Here is a 24606-nt window from a genome sequence, read left to right as displayed (position 1 = left end):
TTGTTCTGAACTTTTATAATTAAAATGGTTGTTTCTTATAATAAATATATCAATAAATAAATTAAAATTTTAAATGAATTTGTGATTAACAGTTTAGTAAAAAACAGAAAATTATTCTCTGCCTAAATAATTATTTTACAGCTCTACACATAGTGCAGATTCTCTCCTGTAACCAAACAGACAACCAAACAAATATATATATATATATATATATATATATATATATATATATATATATATATATATATATATATATATACAAACCTGTAAACAATTTTAAAAGTATATAGATAGATATTAAGCAGAAACTGCAGCCATAATATTTGATTTTGTTTTTTATTTAAGTTTTAAAAGGGTGTAAATGCCAAAGATCCCAACACTGTCTGTGAATTAATAGCAAATTTTATTAAAAATAATAACCAACAATAAGAAACATATCAACTCTCATAATCTTTTAAAATATCTTTTTAAAATAACAAATTTTAATGATGTGTCGCATGTGTGATGACTTAACTGGTACAATGTTAATAACTGACTGGCGTGGAGCACGACCTGATGTTTTGGACCAGTTAAAATACATTTTGACACACCATTTAAAAAAGGTAAAAACTAAAACACACACAAATCAGAACATGCATTTCTTGTTGGTTCCTGACGGACTTATTCGGTGGAGGATTATTTGGTGGAGGCGGAGGTTTCCTCTGGAGGCAAGAAATCACTTGCTTTGTAGAACTTTCAGCTGGTGTTTCATACTGTGTTTCATTGAAGGTTATGATCCTTTTGTTTTGACCACTTGGATGATTCGGCTCGTTCGGAGGGCAGGTCCGGGTAGTATCATCACATTTCTCATCTTTAAAAACAAAAACATTATATTAACGGAATAATTATTACAATTGAATAAACAAAAATAATATAAATAATAAGATAATAAGATAATAATAATAATTAATTAATTAAAATTCTCGTAATGGGGATAATATACCTATTGAATAAAGCAATATGAGCAGGCTTAATTTCAGACTTTTCCCACATACATTCATCTCCAATGAAAATGTAAGAATATCTATTTTAATATAATTAGTAGTAAGGTTTGTCATTAAAATTTAATTTAATTGAAAATTGCGTGATTGGGTGTCAACAAGATTAAATAGTGATTTTATATCTGAGAGTCGACCTTGAGATACGAAGGGGCAGAAATTTGTCTTTTAGAGATCACAAGCCATTGATTAGGTTATTACCAAATATTTTAAGTCGTAGCTTAAGTGGTGTCAACTTCGTTCAGAAACTAAGAAATTACTAACAAGTTAAAAATAAAACAAATATAAAACTTTTTTAATAATATGGATTTAAAGGCACTGAAAATTTAAAAAAAAAACAACAACATAGTTTGCTTTCTTCATTAAAGGGATATGTTCCTTAATAAATCACAAAATTTCTGGTTTTTTTTGCACTTTTGAATACTTTTTCCATTTTTGTAATTAAAAAAATAATACCTTTAATGAGAAAAAAATGTATGTGTTTAAAAAGCAATTTTCTTGACCCTCTTAATAAAAAATATCCCAACCTTACAAACTCTCTATGAAAATTTTTGTATCAGTCATCATATTGCATTTGGCATTATTAGAAAGCTGGAATTCTCATGTATTTGACAATCGTAATATCCATCATATCGGAAACAATCAAAGCTTACAATCGGCTTTACAAATTACACTGCTATGATACTTTAGTGACCAACTTTATGCTGTTTTTCTCAGTTCGCAGTTTAGAATATTTCAGTACTTGTTCTTCATGCAATAATAAAAACTTTTGTCAAGAGGGAATTTTGATGGTTTTGATAGCAACAATGTTTACGGTAAATGATATGCAAATTTTGAAACTTTCGAATACTAAAAAAGTACGACTTCTTAGAACTTGGGAAATCGTACTATTAGCCATTGTCAAAAGATGTCGTTACAAAAGTTATTATATATACTGAAATATAAGCATTTTAAATTCGATTGCTATAAGCACATAAATAAATAAACCGGGAGTGATCTCCCTTAAAACTTTCTCAAATATTCTTATATGAAACAACAGAGGATGGCAACTCGATATATAGACATGATTTTAAATCCATTTTAAATACTTAAAGTTTTTAAAATAGAATAAAATCTCGTAGAAAAAAGGATTGCACACCAAGTGAACGCATAATATAATGTGCATAATAGTGCGGAATATTATTAGTAGCCTACTTTATAAATTCACACGCGTTTTTTTTTTAGAAATCGGGAGTAGCGAAAATTACTACGTCCGGTCAACGGGAATTACTTCAAATTAGACAGAAGGCAGAGAATTAGATCTTTTACTTACATGTAAAATTTCATTAATCACTTCCTATTATCGGAAATCGCTCAAAAGTTGATACGGATATAACACATATATGAAGTTTCATCAACCTAGCTGTAACGGTACTCAAGTTATCGTGTTTACACACAAACACACACACATACGGACAAGAATCCAAAATTATTTTTTTCCGACTCGGTGAGCTGTAAAACGTCGAGATTTGCAAAAATCTCGATTGTTTTTTGTTTTTTTTTGCACGATTACAAGACTTTCTCTATAGGCCTACTTCGTATATACGGGAAAGTAAAAAGCCTTAGCATTTTTAAAAGTACCGTTAAATTCAAAATGGCGGCGAGTTTTTTGGGTTTTTATAACAACCAAAATGGTTTTCGACCCTTTTTTTTGTAATTTAATACTTACTTTCATGTGTCAAACATGGTAAAAGTATTCAAAATGCTTTAGATCTTAAATTTTGAAAAATAGAATAACACGGAGCATATCCCCATAAAAGCATTGGTGGCCCATGTGATCTCTTACATATTTTAGCAACCAATGCTTTTATTAAAGATTGCAAATTACTTTTATTTTATTAATTTCGGTGCTTTAAAAAAAAGCTTATTATTATAAATGTTTTTTATTTTATTTTTTATTTTTTAAAGACATACCAGTAAAAGTATAGTAATCATGATCAAAAAGTATCCATGACATTCCACGCAGTTTAAAGTCTCCAGGAAAGACAATCTTGTTGTCCGCACTGCATAAATAGATGTAATATTTATGTATATTTCTTAACTATAATCGTAAATCCGAAACTACTTTATAAACAGAAGCTGCATCAAAAGTTTAAATAAACCTGTAAATAACGAATTACCTTACTGTTGGGGTATCGCGATACACGTTTGGATGGGTAAAAAGCAACATGTACATATGTCTGGTGCCTTTTCCTTTCGAATCATAAAGCTGCTCTTTAAATTCTGTTTCTTCAGATCCAGAGTCTAAAAGACAAACAAATGTGTGCCTTGATAACGATAAGTGAATTTTTTTAAAAAATATTATCAAGCATAAATTGATTTGAAAACTGTTCTGCATCTTCAATTCTCAAGTCTTAGTTATGTGAAGCTTTTGTGTTTTTTTGAGAAAATGACTGTTTTGTAAGGAGTTATTTTATTGTATTGGTGGGGACGGGGGTGCATATATTGGTCGATATTATTATTAATTATGTTTGAACTCTAAATTTTATTTGAAAATGGAACAGTATTCTATTTTTATACCAATATATCACTTTTTAGAAGCTATTTATAAACTCATGGGTATTATTTTGTTGATCGTAATTAAATTTGCCTTAATTTAACTTTTTTTTGTTTTAATTTCGAAATTTCTGTATCTTTTTTTAAAGACCATTCGCCACAATCCTGCATTGAGCAAATATTATTATTTTGATTTTCCCTTTTCTTTCTGTACCTATTGCAGGGATTTAGAAATACATTTCTTCTTCTTTTCCTTCTTCGTTCTCAGTGTTGGAAGGGATTTCCTACAATATAATTGTCACAATGTTTTTGTGTGACTGGGTTCACGATATAAATTCGCCACAGGCCTTACTCCTACCTTTCATCTATCACATAAGAAATCACCAGACAAGCCTTCTTTTACAATATATACATATTTATTTTGTCTCCACATAGACAGCGTGTACAGCCAGCTTACGCCATGTTCTCCCTCTCTCTCTCTCTACTTCCCACGCATGCGCACAGCTCCTGTCTCTTTCTGATGCAATCTCAAAAACACACTCCCAAAATACGATCTAACAATGTTTCACTGTTATACGCCCTTTCTCCCGTTAAAAAAAAATTAATTTATTAATTTTTTTTGTTATAGATCACATTCACTATAAAATCTTCATAATAACATAACAGTGAAACGAAAATCATGTGGAAAAAGAAATCTGTTAATGAACATCCTAAATTATTTTATATGTACACTAATGAACTAAATCAGAACTATCAATAAGCCAATACTATATCCCATAGAGGAGTATTTCCCATGAACCCCTAAAACCACAACCAGGTACTCGGTACAACCTCGAGATACCAAAGAATACAACGGACTGCATCCTCAGTCTCGCAAAACAAAATCAACTATCTAGCAATGAAGATCAATTATCTCCAAAAAACAACATTAAGCTACTGGGTTCATTATCCAACCAAGAAAATCAAACCTCTTAGGGTACAATAATTTAGCACATTGTACATTAGATATAACGATATAACTTAATCACATATTTCACTTGCTATATCAACTAATGGTGCATGACGACGCCCAACCAACTATTAGTATACAAATATAATATCCAATAAAGGACAATTTTCCATGACCCCGGCTAAAACAAAATATCTCGGCAAACCATCGAGATCCAAATAACCATAATCAATATCCATCAAATAACTATGTTACGTATCAACCCGACAGCATCCAGCATGAATGGGTGACTACGACAATACAACTACTCTACAAGGGAAACAGGGAAAATACTGGGTCCAACAACCAAATCAGAAAATATATCCTCAATTGATATCATATCCAATTAACCAAAGAGTTCCTAAACCTAGCACTAACAAAGTAACAAATTACTTATAGTCAATACGTGGCAAAGTGTAAAGAAAAAATTGTAACTTAGGTAAACCTTCTTGGTTTAGTAAGAGCAAATAACTCTAACTAAGGAACATCTCCTCTTAGTGTAACAAAAAAGAAATCATTAAACCTCACTAAGGAATATTGCCTCTTAGTGCATCTCAAATAAATCTAACTAAGGAAAACTCTCTTAGTAGAACAAAATTATAGCTATGCAATAGCTCCCATGGGCAAATCATATCTTTGATTTCCCTACTTCAATGGTTGAGGTCACCTCCTCATCATAACATATGTAAATTACCACATCTGTCAGGTCATACTGCCATAATCATGTTCATTACTTAACAAGATATACAGTATACATACAAATCATAAAAATACAACAAAATGTATGTTCATTTTCATTACTAAATTAAAATAGTGGTAAAAGCATATTTATGCAAGTCATTTTATGACTTATTCCTATCTTGCTCACATTTTTAAAATGTTAATGTTCTCTGGAAGTACACATCACATACTACATTATTCAAAATTTCCTTATAAGAATTGGCTGATATGTCTCAGGTCATTATTTTCTTTAGTCAGTTCCATGTTTGTTTTTTCATCTTCAATCTGTCTTGATAAAAAATTCAGCTAGTGTATTGTGCAGTCCCTTTACAGGTTAGCTTTTCTTGACATAATGTTCTTAGACAAATCCATTTTCCTTATGAAAGCAATATTTACCAAGTCAAAATTCCAAACACATAGTTAAGCTCTGTTAATTGAATACAGCTTTAAACAACAATAGGATCCATTAGCATTACTATATAAAGTGTAAAAGAAATACACAACTGTTATGTTCATAAACATCAGTTAACAAAATACAAGGTCCAATAACAAGCTAAACATTTTTTAACACATTATGATAACAAACTCCATTTTATCTTAAATGGTTTTCTAACTTACACATTTTTCTAAAGTCAATAACATGTAAAATAATGTATGTTAGTAGTCTTCAGTGTTGGTAGCTATACCCTATATCACTGATGCTTAAGTACCACAGCACACAACATAAAAATTAACAGATTTTGTTAGCCAAAAAGGAATGTGTACAGCCAATCAATGAAATAAATTTTTTAAACTGTTGAGGTCGGTGATACAACTAAAGTGGTTAAAAATTGTATTGTTACATCCACTAAATCAGGTTATATATGCATGATAACTGATGTTACATATTAAGGCATGAAATTAAAATCTTAAAGGATTAGTGAGTTCAGCATATTCATCTACAAGAATATTATAAAAATTGCATAGTCCAAACAATGATTTCACTTCTTTCTTTGTAGTAGGAGTTTTGATATTTAATATTTTGTCCTTATTTCCTTCAGTAGGTCTAATTTCTTTATTTCCAACCTTGAATTCTAAGAATTCTACTGTATGTACTCCCACATGCAGTTTCTCTGGTGCTATGGTAAACACATGTTTTCTAAGTCTTTCTAGTAGTTCTTTTAGTGTTTCTATGTGTTCTGCCCATGTGTTATTATGTATGCATATGTCATCAACAAAGAACACCAGGTTTTTCATTCCCTCTGTCATTTTATTCATGAATTTTTGGAATGTGGCAGTACTGTTCACAAGTCTGAATGACATCACCTTCCATTGACATAGACCCTTGCTTGATGTAAAGGCAGTGTATTGTATTGACTCCTTTTTCAGTCCTATTTGCCAGAAGCTTCTGTTCAAATCACAAGTGGTGAAAATTGAGGATTTACTAATAGTTTCTAAAATGTCTTTAGGATCATTCATAGGTTCAGCATCTATCTTAGTTCTTTTATTCAACTCTCGATAGTCACAACATATCCTTGCTTTATTGTTCTTTTTTCTTACTATTACCTTGGGTGATGAGTATGTTGATTCTGTTCTTTCTATTTGCCCAGATTCAAGTAGCAAATCCAGTTCTGCTTCAACAGCTTCTTTATAAGCAACTGGTATTTGGTAATGTTTCCCTTTCATAGCACTATAATCAGTCAATCCTATTTTGTGTTGAATTGTTTCAGTAAAACCCATTTCTGTAGTAATCATATCATTGTACTCATTTATTATTTTGTCCATTATGTTTTTCTCCTTCACTGGGATATGATAAGTCTTAATTTCTTGTGTATTACAGCTTTCACTCATTATAGTACAGGCCATATGTTCCTCTTCTGTCAGTTTCTCTGGCTCTACATGTAATTTCTTCATTCTGTCCATGTGTATAGGAGTGTTATTTCCCTTTATGTTTATTTCATCATTTACATCAGATAGTGTCTTGATTATTTCAAAAGGTCCTTGACATGCTTCTATGTTTTCTTTGTCTGGCAGTTTGACAAAAACTAAATCTCTTCTTTCACCAGTTCTTAAATAGTTATGTTTGTTTTGTATATTTCTGTGCCGTTCACTGGCTACTTGTGCATTCTCTTGGGCTGTCTGGACACCATAAAGTATTTTCTCTCTAGTATGGTTCACTAGTTCATGAGGATCCAATTCCTCTTCCTGTTTATTCAATAATTCAAGTTCAAAAGGAGAAAAACCTGTTGACTCATGCTTAGTCTCTCTGTTTGCGAATAGTACTTGAGATTGGTCACTTTTACTTTTTTCTAACTCTAACTCATGCTGTCTCTGTATTTCTCTATCTTCTAGTTGCCTCTGTTTTTCTCTATCTTCTAATTGTCTTTGTTTTTCTCTATCTTCGGCTTCTATTTTAATTTTTTTCTTTATAGCCTCTAGCTCAGCTCTTGCTAGATCTATTTCCCTCTCACGCTCCATGTTTCTTTTAACTCTAGCCTTTTCATCAGCTACATTCTTTTCTACCCAATTTGCCTTCTCTGCCCCAGTGTATCCCAACAAATCAGCTATCCTAATACATTTGGCATAGAGCTCGAAATCCATCGTAATGATGCAAGCACAGTTCTTCATTTACACTACTAGATCTAGATTTAATTTTTTCTTGTACGGTGTAGAGCACCGACCACTTCTGACACCAAAATGTCACAATGTTTTTGTGTGACTGGGTTCACGATATAAATTCGCCACAGGCCTTACTCCTACCTTTCATCTATCACATAAGAAATCACCAGACAAGCCTTCTTTTACAATATATACATATTTATTTTGTCTCCACATCACTGTTATAATAATTAAACTATGGGACGGAGTGGCGTAGCGGTAGAGTGCTGGACTGCTAACCCGTAAGTCAGTAGACCGTCCCTGAGTCACCCAGCTTTGATGGGTACCTAACTCACGTTAGGGAAAGTAAAGGCTGTGCATAGTTCATAGTGCTGAGCACACTTTCCCTTTATATGTCGAGGTCACAGAAACAAGTGAACTCTACTTCACTTGCCCTATAGACCGTCAGGTTTGAAGGGGAACTTTCCTTTTTTATAATTAAGGTGTCGAGAATTATCTACCCTGGGGATCGAATTCGGGGCTTTTTGGTTTAGCGACCATAAGCTTTACCGACCCGACCCCTAATGAAAATTCATTTTTAAATACCGCAGTTAAATTATCTTCTTGCAGTAATAAAACACAGAAGTAGTAGTTAGTTTGTTGTTAGAAATTCAAATAATATACATAGCTTTGCTAATTTACAAGAGGGGAGATTTTAATTTGGTCTATAGTCACAACCTGTTTTATTTTAGTATTAAACACAGATTCAATTGCATTAATATCTTTGATATGTCATACATACTTAAGCTGTATGATTTCGATTGTTTTGTTATTCGAAACCGCCTTACACATTCATTTATATTTTAAAACGTTTTTCTTAACTCAGCTTCGCGTTTGTTTGTTTGGATGTTTGTTGTTAAAATTGACATCGAAAATTAGCCCACTTCTGATTGCTCTAGAGACCTGAAATTTGGCATGCATTCTACTTTCGCCTAACAATTTCAGATGCAATCATAAAAACTAGCAATTAGTGACCGTAATTAGCTTAATTTAATTACGCCCCAAGGACCATAAAATTGAGGACATGATTTCTAAAGATACCGACAACACTTGAGGCCTATTGACACAATTACTTCGACCCCAATCGATGTGAGCGCGCTGGCCGTGATCGTATAGTGGTTAGTACTTCGCGTTGTGGCCGCGACAACCCAGGTTCGAATCCTGGTCGCTTAAGATTTTTAGTCCGTGTATTTATAAACACTTTTTTAAAAACCACGTTTTTCATGTGTAGCAACGGACTAAAAAGGAGAAAATAAAATACTTAAAAAAAACTTTTTAAAAAACCACGTTTTTCTTGTGGACTAAAAAGTAGAAAATAACTATTTACATACATTTGATGACAAAAAACGTGGGTCGGGCAGATGGGTCGGGAAATTTGATGGTGAACGTACCCACGTTTTTTGTCATCAAATGTATGTAAATAGTTATTTTCTACTTTTTAGTCCACAAGAAAAACGTGGTTTTTTAAAAAGTTTTTTTTAAGTATTTTATTTAAAATATATATGGATAAGCCTTCAGCATCACGGCGTAAACTAAAAGCACTTACTAATTTTGCTGTTTTTCATCCAGTATGTAAATTTAGCTTCAAGCACGCCATCTTTAATGTGGGGCACAAACACATAGAAGGTACAGTAATCCGAGTCACCTAATGTTTTAGAGAAGTTTTAAAATGTGAGAACTCAATCATATTCTAACATGTATTTTTATATTCCTATATACGTGCATATGGTTATACATACACAGACAGGAAAAATAAAATCACGTTTGCATTTAATTTACAGATACAATTTCATTTGCATATAATATAGTCAGAGGCACATATTCACAGGCGCATGCACATACGGATGTACACGAGCAAGCAAACGGACATACACTAATACAAAATTCAAATATTCATAAACTATGCTTTCTTTAATTTCCACTTTTTATTAGTTGAGCAAACGAATACCTAATATATTTCTTTCAGTACTAGACATTTCTGTTTCCTTCGAACTGTGACATTGAAAGGATCCGCAAAGTCTATCATAGGAGCTGACTTTAAAATCATCACCAGGTCTTGCGCGAACGAATCCATATCTAAAATTATTGTTGTTTCAAAGTATATATATATATACACACACACACATGTATATATATATATATATATATATATATATATATATATATATATATATATATATATATATATATATATATATATATATATATATATATATATATATATATATATATATATAAATATATATATATATATATATATATATATATATATATATATATATATATATATATATATATATATATATATATATATATATATATATATATATATCAAAGTATGTGTGTTTAATTGTTTATGTGTCCTTTATGCATTACTACACCTTTTATCTCATCGTCTAGAAGCTTTGGGGAGTTGATGACAATACTCCAAAGGATGTTTATGCAGGAAGAATAAATTCAATTTCACAAGGGCAAAACCCCGGGAGTGTGCGATTTGTGTTAATACACAGTATGACGCCTCTATTAATTGGGCGTCCTGCATAGCGGGTAAGGGGTACTACTATATTCAGCGGTAAAACAGAAACCGGCGCAGCCGCCGGCGTTCCGGCTAGTGCGTGATTCGAAGTTACAATATGTGTAGCAAACACTTTTTGATGATGCAAATTCTACAAACGTGTTTCGGGCCGACATGCAGTTAAATACGTTTGACCGTATCAGCCAGATGTTGAAATAGCGGCCAAATGATTGAAAACGCATACACCTTTTTACTTTCTCGTATAAACGAAGTATAGAGAAAGTCTTGTAATCGTGCAAAAATATATATATATATTTTTGCAAATCTCGACGTTTTACACCTCACTGAGTCGGAAAAACATAATTTTGCAATCTTGTCCGTATGTCTGTGTGTGTGTCTGTGTGTGTGTCTGTGTGTGTTTGTGTGTGTGTAAACACGACAACTTGAGTGCCGTTACAGCTAGGTTGATGAAATGTCATATATAAGTATTTTATCAAAATCGTAGATCCGTATCAACTTTTAAGCGACTTCCGATAACCGAAAGTGGTACTTTTTCTACTTTGAATTTTTTCAAAAGCCTATAACTTGAGTACTGTTTCAGATAGATAAGTGGAATTTCATATGAATGTAAAAGATCTTCCTTCTTTCAAATTTTGAGTAATTTTCGTTGACCGGAAGTAGTAATTTACGCTTTTTCCGTTTTCTCACAAAACTAATGTAAATTTATAAAGTAGGCCTATTAATAATATTCCGCACTATTATGCACATTTTATTCAGCGTTCACTTGGTGTGCAATTCTTTTTTCTACGAGATTTTAATCTATTTTAAAAAGTATTTGAAATGGAGTTCCCATCCCCTGTTGTTTTATATAAAAACGAGCCGACCCGCTGCGTATCATACGCCGCTATTTAGTTGTTTTTTTTTTCTACTTTTCAGTAAATTATAATCTGGGAATTCGACAGTACCAATGCTGCCACTGAAAATATTTGCTTAAAAACACTACCCCCCCCCCCCCCCCACGTGAAAGCAGCCTCCTCTTAGTTACCTCCTCTAAGTTTAAAATCGTTTCAAACTAAATTATCTGCCCCTAATAGCCGTCACCAAACCCGTCTCTATGATTGTAAAATGTAAACAGCGTGACCACAGCTCACCAGACAATGTGGGGGATGGGGTGGGGGTGGTAGTGATAGTGATAGTGATAGAGAGAAAGAGAGGGGACTGCAAAGAGGCGCTTGCAGCTTGTTTTCTAACGGCTCCCAGAAGAGAATTATATATATAGATATTTGAGAAAGTTTAGGGAAGATCACTCCCGTTTTATTTTTTTTTTGTGCGTGTGTGTAAGAGAGTGTGTGCTTGGGCGTGTTTGAGTGTGTAAGCGTGTGTGTTCTCCTTGTATGTGTGTAAAAGTAAGAATATATTATCTGTTATTATTCTTTTACTGTAATAAAATCTTATACATTTTAAATACTTACTTTGCAGAATGTTGGACATCTAAACAGTATCTTAGTAACGGTATTTTGCATGCGTCTGTTTGCGTGTACATTCTCGTTGTATGTGTGTATAAGTAAGAATGTGTCTGTTTTTATTCTTTTATTGAGAACAAAATCTTATATATCATACATGCTTACGTTGCATAATGCTGCGACCTTGAACAACATTCCATCGTCAGACTGCCAGGAATCTTAGTTTGAAAGCGCACATTGACGTACGTGTCTATAGTACTTACATCCAGATTCATGAACTGAATGTTTGACACTTTATGTGCAGCGTCTTTCAAAGAAAAAAAATAGTTTAAATATTACTACAGTGCATTGAAAAATATTAAGGGAGCGAACTCTGTAATGCGCACAATCATTTATGGAGTAGCGGCCCTTGATTATTTGGTCCGGCACATAAATATTCGTGTAGCACTCTTAAACGGGCCTGATAAAAAGCAGAAAATAAATTATACACTACTATTTTAATTACAATAAAGAAAAGCGTGGGTCACTTTAGTATCTATTGGATACCTTTACTAATATTTAAGAAGAGATCACGCTTTTCTTTATAGTAATTAAAATAGTAGTGTTTTTTTTTCTACTTTTAATGCATTATTACATAAAAGCTTGTTATTAAAACGTTTTTTATGAAAACATTTTTTTGTACTTTACTAGTTTTATTTACACTAGAGCTGCCGGCTAAAAACCATTGCGCATCTATTGAACGTGATGACGCGTGTCTAACGGTGCAGAATAGTTTGATGAGACAGCCTACTAATTTGGACAAAATATTAATTAATTCATACAAAATTAATCAGACAACCAATTAAGTCAAATTTAATGTCATGTTGCATTGTCTTCATGTCTTGACCTACGCACAAACAACGAACCGTATCTGTCAGTTAAAAAGTGCCTACAATTTTGCTCGGGCGTTTCGATCTAGACAGACAGACTGACGACAGAAGAAGTCAGTTAAATAAAAGCTTGTAAAAAAAATTCATAAAAAATGTTTTAAAACAAACTTTTATGTAATAATGCACTTAAAAGGAGAAAATAAATTATACACTACTATATAAATAACTATAAAGAAAAGCGTGGTTCACTTTAGTACCTATTGGATACCTTTACTAATATTTATGAAGAGACCCATGCTTTTCTTTAATGTTATTTAAATATTAGTTTATAATTTATTTTCTCCTTTTTAGTGCATTATTACATAAAAGTTGGTTATTTATACGTTTTTTTATGAATTTTTTTTAGTACTTTACATGTTTATATTTACAATAGAGTTACATGACTAAAAACCATTTAAATAGTAGTTTATAATTTATTTTCTCCTTTTTAGTGCATTATTAAATAAAAGCTAGCTATTAAAGCGCTTTTTTATGAATTTTTTTTAGTACTTTACATGTTTTTATTTACAATAGAGTTACATGACTAAAAACCATTTGAACGTGATGACGCGCTATTGAACGTGATGACGCGTGTGGAGTAGCTCGATAGGACGGCCTAATAATTTGGTCAAAATTTTAATCAATTCATAAAAAATTAATCAGGCGACCAACTAATTCAAATTGAATGTCATGATGCATTGTCTTCATGTCTTGACCCACGTACCAATTACGAATTTCTTTTCTACTTTTTAGTGCATTATTACATAAAAGCTTGTTATTAAAACGTTGTTTTATGATTTTTTTTTTCTTAAAGCTAGTCAGACATTAAAAAAAACATTTTAAAATTTTGTTTATTGAATAGGGGGTAGCTGTGCTGCAGACCACAATATCATTTGTGAGTATCTGGTGTGTTCTAATTCTCGAAAGTCTGTTGCTGTGTACTGTGTTGTACACAGTGGCGCTTTTGACTGAGAGTAAAATTCGGCTAATTAGCGTGACGTCATTTATGAACGGCCGCTACGCTCTACAATATATTTGGCTTATGGGCCTAAAGCTATAGGATTAACTCTAGCAGAGAAGTAATGTATTATTTTAAACACGTACTTTCATAGTTCAAACAACCTTTCTCATCCTCCCCCCCCCCCTGCTTTCATGTGGTCGCGCTAACCGTGAGACCCGTCACAGCTGACCATGCGAGCACAGTCTACATGCGCTGTTATTTAAATATCTAATTTTAATGCGGTTACTTTAAGTTTAGTACTAGAAAAAAAGAGTAGATCTACATCGTCATAGTCTATAATTCAAAATAATGATTAGGCTTATTGTGATTTGGTTACACGATCTATTAGAACCTATATCTAGTTTGCTTTTAAACTCGTTTTAAATTGTTTGAAATGTTTAAAAATATTCTTGAAAAGCCGTGAATTGTTTGAGAAAATTACTGCGGTCTCTGCATTCCCCATTAAGCACCTGAACCCCACCCCCTTCCTAGTCCACACATGTCTACAAAATGGATACCCCCCCCCCCCCCTCAAGATTAACTCCTAAAAGTTGCAAGTATGGATTTTTATGTTTATAACAGATTATCAACAAAGAGCTCATAACATAATGTAAAAATGCCGATAGTGGACGCACAGTAAATTCGTCTGGGGATATTTAGCTCATCATCATCATATATTCACATTGGACAGATGAAGTAGAGTTCATCAGTGTGAATTACCTCGGCATACGAGGGCATAGTGCTTCCTTGTGGCAATTGTTTCCCTAAAATGATTTAGGTACCCATCAGAGATGGGTGAACGCAGAGATGTTTTACAGACTCGAGCCCGGTATCCTAACTTTAGACTTTCATGTTAGCAGCCATAGGCTCTACCATTTCATCACGCTTTAATAGCTAAATCAATCATAAACTCTGCACTATAGATATGATCATTTCTGAAAATGTGAACTCACATTCCCGAAACTTGCCGATACACTGCGTGTCACAGATGTAGCCGTCAATACACACATTATACTTTTCAAACATAGAAGAGCCATTGGTATAAAACACTTGCAGTCCAACTACACCTGCAAGTATTCGAGGGGAAAGTTTAACATAATTAATGCCGAGATACAACAATAGTTTTGCGAATTCTATGAAAGTTTCAGTTTTAGATTTATAGTGTCTGGGTGTTTTGTCGTTATGTTTTATTGGGATTTATTATGTTAGGTTTAGTTTAGTATAGAGTGATAAATTATCCTTTTAATGTATATTTAAGTTAAAAGTTTGCAAGCGGTTCCATGTATTGCTTTTACATTTTAACATAGTTATCATTAGATGAATACCCTTTTTACAAAAATCTAAGTTAAGGTAATGAGTTAACCACTCTGGATTTAGCTGGAAGTGCGCAGAAGCCTGCCTCGTGTAAAAACCTTATCAAGCATGTCAAAACAGCGTCTGTCAAACATGTACGAGCATTTTCGCCGTGCTCAGTCACTGACAGGCAGGCAGCACCCACAGAACTCACTCAAGGGACATAACCATCATATAATAATGTAATACAAGGGACGTCATAGTTAGACCGTAATAGCAGCTAGTAACTTCGAGCGTTCATTGTCACTTAATGTAGATAATGTTACATACCTCCCTTTCTCCTGTTAGGAATTACATATAAAAGGAGGAAAAGTACCAGAGTGGTCAAAAATGTAATCGCAAAGAATTGATTTCTGTAAAGGGACTACAATTTCTGAGGATACGTTGAGATATAACAGGGAAGGGCAAGGGAGATGTTGAGGTGCACGGCAGAAAACAACTGACAAAAGCAGGACTGTTGGGGGACTGCCAAGAAATTTGCCCGAGAGTGACACAAGTGGAAAGAGATATCTGCTGTGGTCCCATGTGTCTTGGGCGCAAAAGGACAATGTGATGGGAGGGGCTTTAAAATAGCAAATAATGCTTAAGATACACTAAAGCATAGGAAAAAGGGGGACGAGGTAGGAGAAAACAAAATAAGTATTAATGACAACTGGCCTACGAAATATAAGAAAGTATCGGGGCAGAGATGTCAGGGAAGGAAGTAGAGTGATTGAAATATAATAGCTGAGTAAGATAGTCAGACAAAGAGATGACTTTTGATATTACTATTGAATAGACAAAAAATATCCCATTGGCCTCAAGCGCATAACAAATAGTCCTTAAGCCACGACAACATGTCCAATTAATTTGAAAAGATCCCTTTATCGAGTAGAGTGCAATAAAAAAAAGTATCTTTAAAAAATAATATTAAAAAATAATATATAATAAAGAAATGTATCGTTATTTTTTTTTGTAAGAATACATTTACATCTTACTTATTAATTATTTACCTTTGCCATCTCCAATGAGACTTTCAACACTTTCCCTGCAAATAGGTCCGTTTTTTGATACTGTGCATGACTCCAAACCTATAGAGCTGTAAGGACCGAGTAGTTCTGTTTGCTTCAGCAGTATTATAAGTGTTGGGTTAACCACTGGCAGTGGATTAGCCGGTGGCCGGTATAAGAAGTCAGTCTGTCATAGTAAAAAAAAGAGACAATAGTAATCCCTTAATGTCTAATATCTCTATATATTATTTTAAAAATTCTAGCACATATCTCCCCTTCCCCCCACACACGCAATATATTTAGATGTCGATTCTATTACACCGCTTTGAGCCTTTATTAAACCGATCACTGTTGCTGTAAAAACGAACCGTCGGTACCCGTTACAAGTGAATTATAGGCCTATATATTTCTGATGTTATACGTATTTAAAAAAAATAATTCTAAAATAGTTATTGGTCAAAACGCACCACTACACGTTGAGATATTAGTGAAAAAGCAAAGAAATAACTTAAAAAAAACAGCGCATTTAAAATAACAAAAGCTACCAATACTTATTAGAAAAAAACAAATTATATACATTTTAGTCAACACAACATCGTATTAAATGCACACACTGATCACAAGACTTAAAATTAATAGACTTAAATAGATTTCGTTAAAATCCCGAATGTTCATGGGTATTAATGTTGTTTTTTAAAGTAATGTGTGTTACTTTGGCCTAGAAATTGAATATATTTCATAGCGTACGTTTTGATAAGTAGATCTAGAGATCTAAATCAAATTTGAATGAAATAGTTCCTTTCTTCATATTCTAAAATTGGAAGATAACGCCATTAGTTTTGTGTTATTTCCGTAGTTTTAAACATGTGGCATAAGACGTCATTGTTTCGTGCGTTCTTTTCACAACACTAAACGCTTTTCCGGTTTTATAATTAAAAGTGTGTTTCTACATTTTAATATGCCTTCATTTTTATTTTCATTCTTTAAATAAAATTTATTTTATACATTTAAAAAATCCACCATATTATTTTCGAACCCTTCATTTCATGTTGTATCAATTTTGCTACAAAGTGAAACAACCACCAATAAATCTACATAAATGTTAAAATCTGAGTTTTTAATATGCCATACTCTAGCTTGATCACTTTTAACCCAAATTCATACCCGAAACAGACTATAGGTGTATTTCGTTTCACACAATTCGAGTTTGATTTTTTTACACTGGTCGGACAGCTGTGATCGAGGTTTTTTTTTTTAGAAAATAATAAAAATTCACAGACCGTGTTTTTCTCTTCTTGAAAAAAATATTTACCAATCTCAGGTGAGTAATTTTACCTAAAAATAAGTTGTTTGCATACCATTTCTTTATATTTGTTTAAGTTCTCCATATCATATCACTGAACATACTGCTCACATCGCCTAAAAAAACTTGCGGACTGAGAGAGAGAGAGAGAGAGAGAGAGAGAGAGAGAGAGAGAGAGAGAGAGAGAGAGAGAGAGAGAGAGAGAGAGAGAGAGAAGTGTGCACACGGGCTTTTATATATTAGGATTCTGCTAACTTAAACAGTAGTGAACGATATATTAAATTGGCCGCCTTTGCGGGGTTCGCTCCGCGTTACGCTTAATCTTTAGCCTAGGTGGCACGTGATCTAAAAAAAAACAGATAGCAGGACTGCCCGATATTATTTTTCGTGGTAACAATTTAATGTTGACATAGAGTCTAGATCTAGATCGAGTTTAAGTGTATTTATATTATTTCAACACCTAAGAGTCTAGTACTTGTAAAAAAACAGTCCAGTTTAGTGTCAATCAGTGGGTCAGATGATAGTCATATAGTCATAAATCTATCAGCAATCTAGATCTAGGTAAATCAAACTGTCCTTTAACTTTAACCTTTAGGCCTATCTATCTAGCATGCGTGATAGTAGATCTAAGCCTATATTATTTTTACCCTATGTGAACTTAAAAAAAAAGTTTTCAATTTGCTTGAGTGGGTGGGGGTGGGAGGAAGACAGACGATCTCGTGAGCTTGTGTTCATTCTATGACGTATGCTTTAGGCCTGCTGAACTCACAGTGACCTCGCCAGTGACAATGTTTGGAAATTTTATATTAAAAAAAACTAATCATAGTCTACGTCATATTTAAATATGAAAAAAAATTTTAAACAAAAAAAAACTAGTACCAGCCGAGCTAACCCCCGATTCGAACTCGGAACTCCGCATCTATGAACTACAGTCTCCAGCTGGCACACTGTTGACTCAACCACACCGGATGCGAGACTTGTGCAAAAAGTAAGCAATTTTTTTTTTATTATTTTTTTTTAAATTATTTCAACTGCAAGATGGCAAATCCAACCTGCGAGACGCGTAGTCTATTCCTTAGGGGCCACGCTCTGCGAGATGCGTAGTCACTTCGTATTAAATTCCATTTTTTTTGCTGTTTTTATGCCATGTTTATACGAACAATTTTAAATATTGAAAGCAGTATGCGTTAGCAAGATTTACCGTTAAAACTTAGGTTTGTTACTTGTATGATAATATTCTTGCTGTTTTTGGATTTATATAACATTTAAATAAAATACTAACAAAGCAATAGATATGTGCAATCTATATATATAATTCTCTTCTGGGAGCCTTTAGAAAACAAGCTGTAAGCGCGCCTTGCAGTCCCCTCTCTTCCTCTCTATCGCTACCACCCCCCACCCCCTCACATGGCCTGCTGAGCTGTGGTTCACGCTGTTTACATTTTACAATCATAGAGACGGGTTTGGTGACGGCTATTAGGGGCAGATAATTTAGTTTGAAACGATTTTAAACTTAGAGGAGGTAACTAAGAGGAGGCTGCTTTCACGCGAGAGGGGGGGGGGGAAGGGGGGTTTAGTGTTTTTAAGCAAATTTTTTCAGTGGCATTATTGGTACTGTCGAATTCACAAATTATAAATTACTGAAAAGTAGAAAAAAAAAACAACTAAATAGCGGCGTATGATACGCAGCGGGTCGGCTCGTACTATTTATATTAAATATGTTTAACTGTGTTTAAACACTTGGGTAAGTAAAATAAAGGAAAAATAGTGTGTTATTATGTAGTTTATTATCTCACTTAAACTTTGGTAAATTTTTAAAAAGATACATAAATTATTTACCTGCCCTTCAAAACGTCCGTTGGTGTACTGAATATCATGCCAAATTCCCTTAACCACAAGATGGCCGACATCATAAATAATTAGCGAGTAGGTGCCGTTTTCTTTTGGACTCCAGTTTACTTTCGGCCGACTGCGATAGATTTCTGCTCCGCGCTGGAAAATGAATGATGCTGCTAACATAACATAATATTTTTTTTCTTCCTATGTACAGTTTATTCTTATTTAGTTTTATAATGTAATTATTATTTTAGTAACTGAAATTAGCTTAAATGTAAAGAAAACGACTAATAAGTATGCAATTAAAGTCGTTTCTACATACGCACATTTACAATGCAAAACGATTGCAATATTTTTTAGGGTTTGAGTGGTTTTGCAATGTCAGTGAACAAATAATTGGCCTTAAGGCGAGCGGATAAATAACTTTCTAGCAATAGCCCTAGATCCAAGAGCAACAAGTTTGAACAGTCATGTGTGCGAGATTTAAGCCATTTCTACACACACACATTTACAATGCAAAAAAAAATCCACGAAAATTTAAAAAAGCAAATATTGAATTTAAATAAACCGGGAGTGATCTCCCCTAAACTTTCTCGAATATACTTATATGATACAACAGCGACTGGAACGCGAGGTATAGATATAGACGTGACATGTAATCCATTCTAAATACTTAAACTTTTTAAAATAGAATAAAATCTCGTAGAAAAAAGAATTGCACACCAAGTGTACGCCAAATAAAATGTGCATAATAGTGCGGAATATTATTAGAACCTTATAAATTTATTTGCGTTTTTTGAGAAATCGGAAATAACGTAAATTACTACTTCTGGTTAACAGAAATTACTCAAAATTTGAAAGAAGGCAGAAAATTAGATAATTTACTTACGTGTGAAATTTCGATTATCTATCTGAAATAGTACTCAAGTTATAGGCTTTAGAAAAATCCAAAGTAGAAAAAGTTCCACTTCCGGTTATTGGAAATTGCTCAAAAGTTGATACATATCTACGATTTTGATGCGATACTTATATATGAAATTTCTTCAACCTAGCTGTAACGGTACCCAAGTTATCGTGTTTACAGACACAGACACACATACAAACATACGGACAAGATTGCAAAACTATGTTTTTCCTACTCGGGGAGCTGTAAAACGTCGAGATTTGCAAAAAGTCTCGATTTTTTTTGCACGATTACAAGACTTTCTCTATACGTCGTATATAGGAAAAAGTAAAAATCACATTTTATTCATCTTACCTCTAACAAAGACTGGACTGGATGGCCATTGTCCGGCAATTTGAAGGCCTTGACTTCATCCATCATTTGGGCTTTCCCACACACATCAACAGCTTCTGATAACAATGATTGTTGTATAATTAATTAGGGCATTACAATCTACATCCAAAGATTACATCAAAGACTTTTTTAAAAATAATTTTGGAATTGTTATATATGACTTGTTTTAATAAAAAAAATGGATTACATAAAAGATACAAAAGTTATATAGCACAGATGTTGCTTTATAATAGGGTTTTAAATGGTTACAATATAATAAATACATATCAACTTAATACCTACCTTTAGGGCTTGAAAAAATCACTTCTAAATCAGTCGTTAGATCTAAGCTTTCTGGTAGTCCCGCTCTCTGTAAGATGGACTCGGGCACTGGTCTTCAAATTATTGAAAACATTTAAAACATAATTTAAAAAACCATACATTTCAAAAGTTTATCGAACAGTGGGTATAAATGAACTATATTTATAATTTCACTAGGTAACCATAAAACAAAATAAAAACTGACACTGTGATACTTAAGACAGCATGCACTATTTTAATGTATGGAGACGGCGTGGTAGAATGGTATATCATTTAGCTTATAAACGAACGTCTAGAGTTATGTTGGAATTGTGAGCGTAGGACGTCACTGAGTCCATCTAGCTTTGATTAGTACCTAGCTTACGTTGCGAAAAGTAAAGAATGATTGGGCATTCTGCTGACCTTTCATATGCCGAGGTCATGAAAATATGAGCTCTACTGTATCTGCCCAATAGATCGCTAGGTCTAAAGAGGAATCTGTACTTAAACAACATTATTAATAACAATTGTTTCTTTAGTCCAGTATGCCATTCACAAATTACAAGCTTGGGTAGTGTGGCGGGCAGGTAAATCTACTTCGGATTTTTTATGGTGCTAGCTTAGTTTATAACAGAAGTAACATGTTTAATAACGTATAGGCCTGACTTTAATTGCAACAGAAAATAGCATGTTAAAGTGTTGGCCTACCGTCAATAGTAACCGAAAATAGCATAATTAAGTATAGGTCTACCTAAAATTCAAACAGAAAGTCGGATTAACTCTAAAATCAGGACACAAATTTTTATAACAGTCACCAAACCAAGGCCATGTCTTGTCTTTCAGCCTTTCTAGAAGTTGAGTGCGATCTAAAAATAGAAAATTTGATATGCTTTTAATATTTTAGGAAAATGTTATGTCTTTAGAATTACTACTTAGTATTTTCAAACTAGGTTGGACTATTTACTGAAGTCTACTTTTATTTTTATTCAATATTTTACTTTAAATATTCTGATAAGTGCAATTTTGAACAAGTTCAGAAAGTACAGGTGTAAATAATTTAAAGATATAGCCCCCTTTTAAATTACTTTTCCTATAATATCCCTCCCCCTATCGCATTTTCCACTTGTCAATAACTTTTCTTTGTTTTTGTTTTCGTAACCAGATTCCTAATCTATTTTAGGAAAACAAAAACTAGACTGTTTCGGCTTGATTTTTTTTTAATTTTCTAAAATATTAATAAAAACAAATATATTTAGATATACGAAGGCTATGGACAGGAGTCTAGAAAGAAAAGCAGACGGAAGTCGGAGTCAATAGGCCAAATGGCTCAAACCAACTTGGCTATCAATGTTAGAGAAAATCCTACTCTAATATGTCGAATTTTACAAAGAAGAATGAAGAAAAAATTGTACGACATATGATTTTGAAATCAAATACCTAAGCTAAGGTTTTTAATAACATTGCTAACCCGTTTGATGTCATTCTATAGTGCCCTACGTGGGGACGAAGTTGTCTAGTTGTAGCTTAAGAACTCGAAAGGCCAGAGTTCGCTTCCTGGGTCAACTGACCTGACTAGATCTACCCCATATTTCAAAACCAGGTTGAGACGGAAATGACCGTATACACAGACGTACAAACTAGATCTACATCATTTATTCAGCATCAGCTTTATATTATGTTTTACCTGCAACAGCTACTTTAGAGAGTGTAAAGGCTGTAATAACAATCAGAGTAAACGAACGGCCTTTGAATATTTTTACAAGTACATCCATCTTTAATCTGTTTTATGCGAATAGCATGTTCACAAATGATGCTTAAAAGTATTAGCAACAATTTATGAGTTCCGCAGCAAAGTGCGTAATTATAAACTTAGGTAATTAACACGATACTGAAATAATATAATCTCGTAATCAACTGTCCCTATGGTATTAGTGTGTCGTATTACTTTTCCCTAGCATCTGTAGGCTTGAATATTCATTATTTACAACTAAACATTCTATATTATACATATATTTTCAATTTTAGAACGTCTGTCCGTAGAGATATAAAATACTTAATTTGTTTTTAAATACTTTCTTTCCAAGAAAATTTAAATTTTTACTTTTTAAAATTTGTATCGAGGCTATAGGCCTACATATATTACATTCTCGTTTATAGGACCTATAGAGAAAGTCTTGTAATCATGCAAAAAAAAACGAGATTTTTGCAAATCTCGAAGTTTTACACCTCCCTGAGTCGGAAAAACATACTTTTGCAATCTTGTCCGTATGTCTGTGTGTGTGTATGTGTGTGTGTGTGTGTGTCTGTGTCTGTAAACACGATAACTTGAGTACAGTTACAGCTAGGTTGATGAAATTTCACAGATAAGTATTATATCAAAATCGTAGATGCGTATCAACTTTTGATCGATTTCCGATAACCGGAAGTGAAATTTTTTCTACTTTGAATTTTTACAGTTATTGCACATCATTTTGTTGGTACAGCGTGTACACATCTTTAACTTCTCCCAGAGGCTAACTCGGCCTTTTTTTCCTTCGGCGTTGAGGATGTCGGTCCACATGACCTGTCTCCACAATATTCGGTTTGGACCAGCTGCACCCACATGTGTTCATTTATGTCTGCTTGCCTTGGATTTGTTCATACACACCTCTTTAATTTAAAATGGGCGTCCCTTGGGGTCCAGTTCCGCTGGTAAGAACCCAGGATATCTTTGGTATTCGGACGTCAGGCATGCGGCAGATATGAGCCAGCCAACTCAGTCTTCACTGGGATAAAATTCCCTCTGCAATGCGGGAGTATTTGTGCGATATTGTGGGGTACGTTTTTCGTCGTCAGGGTGATACGCTCCCTTTGATAGTATAAACTTAGTATGAAAAATTAGTATGCAATTAGGCACCACATTTAGAATAGGCCTAAGACTAACTGCACAGTTTGCCCCTAGGGACGTTGTTTATAACGCGTGTCCCTTGATGGATAAAGCAAATCTACTTGAAAATAATATTTAGCTTCATTATGGGGGAGCGTGGACTAAGCGATTTGAATACATACATACGAATACAAATATGAAAATTAATCACGAGTTACCTTACTGTTGGGTTTTATTGAAATCAAGAGTAACATAAATGCATATGAATCGTATGTATACATTTATTATTTTTAAAATAATGTTTTTTACATTATTCGCAGTAACACTCTGAATATAATCTTCAAACATAAATTTTAAATATTTTCATGTGCTTATATTAAGATTTTCATATAATATAACTCCAGGTTACATTTGATTTAAAATAATTCTTTATATCATTTATTCAAAACTAATAGCTTAGCCTAAAACGAATACGTATGTCATCCAAACGTGTTAAGTTTTTACTTAAATAGTCAAAGCAAAATTGATTTCTTTCTACGGGCAAATTATTTGACAGTGACCTAACTTCCCACGGCATCTTATATTCATGCAGAGCCTGTCGAAGCGTGTATCACACAGGGGCATTATTGTATAAATATTTGGATTTGTTTTTGTCTTGTTGTTCTTGCTGCAAGGAACTAACTCAGCTGTTTTTTTTTCAATAAATAAACCTGGATTCGAAATCGAGACTTTCTGGTTAGCAAAAAATTTTGCTTTGAAATATTTTGTCTGAGAAATTTTGTCTGAGATCAATTGACCATGGTATCATTTGTCCTGATATATTTTGTCCTGGTATCTTTTGTCCGTGAGATCATTTGTCCTTGAGATCATTTGTCCTGAG

General features: G+C 33.3%; 1 protein-coding gene across 1 annotated transcript; it reads right to left on the bottom strand.

Annotated features, from left to right (window-relative positions):
• Positions 1-452: 452 nt before the first annotated feature.
• LOC131944159 (uncharacterized) lies at positions 453-22632 on the bottom strand. The gene is made up of 13 exons (XM_059304678.1): positions 22545-22632; positions 21612-21726; positions 20864-20955; positions 20543-20637; positions 19288-19440; positions 16149-16332; positions 14757-14870; positions 12061-12202; positions 9866-9993; positions 9464-9562; positions 3197-3320; positions 2991-3079; positions 453-850 (listed from the first exon to the last, which is right to left on the bottom strand). The coding sequence occupies exons 1-13, from the start codon at positions 22630-22632 to the stop codon at positions 594-596; spliced, it is 1680 nt and encodes a 559-aa protein (XP_059160661.1). The 3' UTR covers positions 453-593.
• Between the last annotated feature and the right edge of the window lie 1974 nt (positions 22633-24606).

The sequence above is a fragment of the Physella acuta genome, unplaced genomic scaffold (genome assembly GCF_028476545.2).
Source record: "Physella acuta isolate Inbredline_101_S28 unplaced genomic scaffold, ASM2847654v3 ptg000484l, whole genome shotgun sequence".
Taxonomy (NCBI): Eukaryota; Metazoa; Mollusca; class Gastropoda; family Physidae; genus Physella; species Physella acuta.
This window is presented reverse-complemented; position numbering and strand designations above follow the sequence as displayed.

Coding starts and splice junctions, on each gene's coding strand:
- LOC131944159 (XM_059304678.1), bottom strand. CDS start 22,632: ATGGATGTACTTGTAAAAATATTCAAAGGCCGTTCGTTTACTCTGATT. Junction 21,727..22,544: donor CTCTAAAGTAGCTGTTGCAG/GTAAAACATAAT, acceptor TTCTATTTTTAG/ATCGCACTCAACTTCTAGAA. Junction 12,203..14,756: donor TATCGGCAAGTTTCGGGAAT/GTGAGTTCACAT, acceptor TTTCTTTGAAAG/ACGCTGCACATAAAGTGTCA.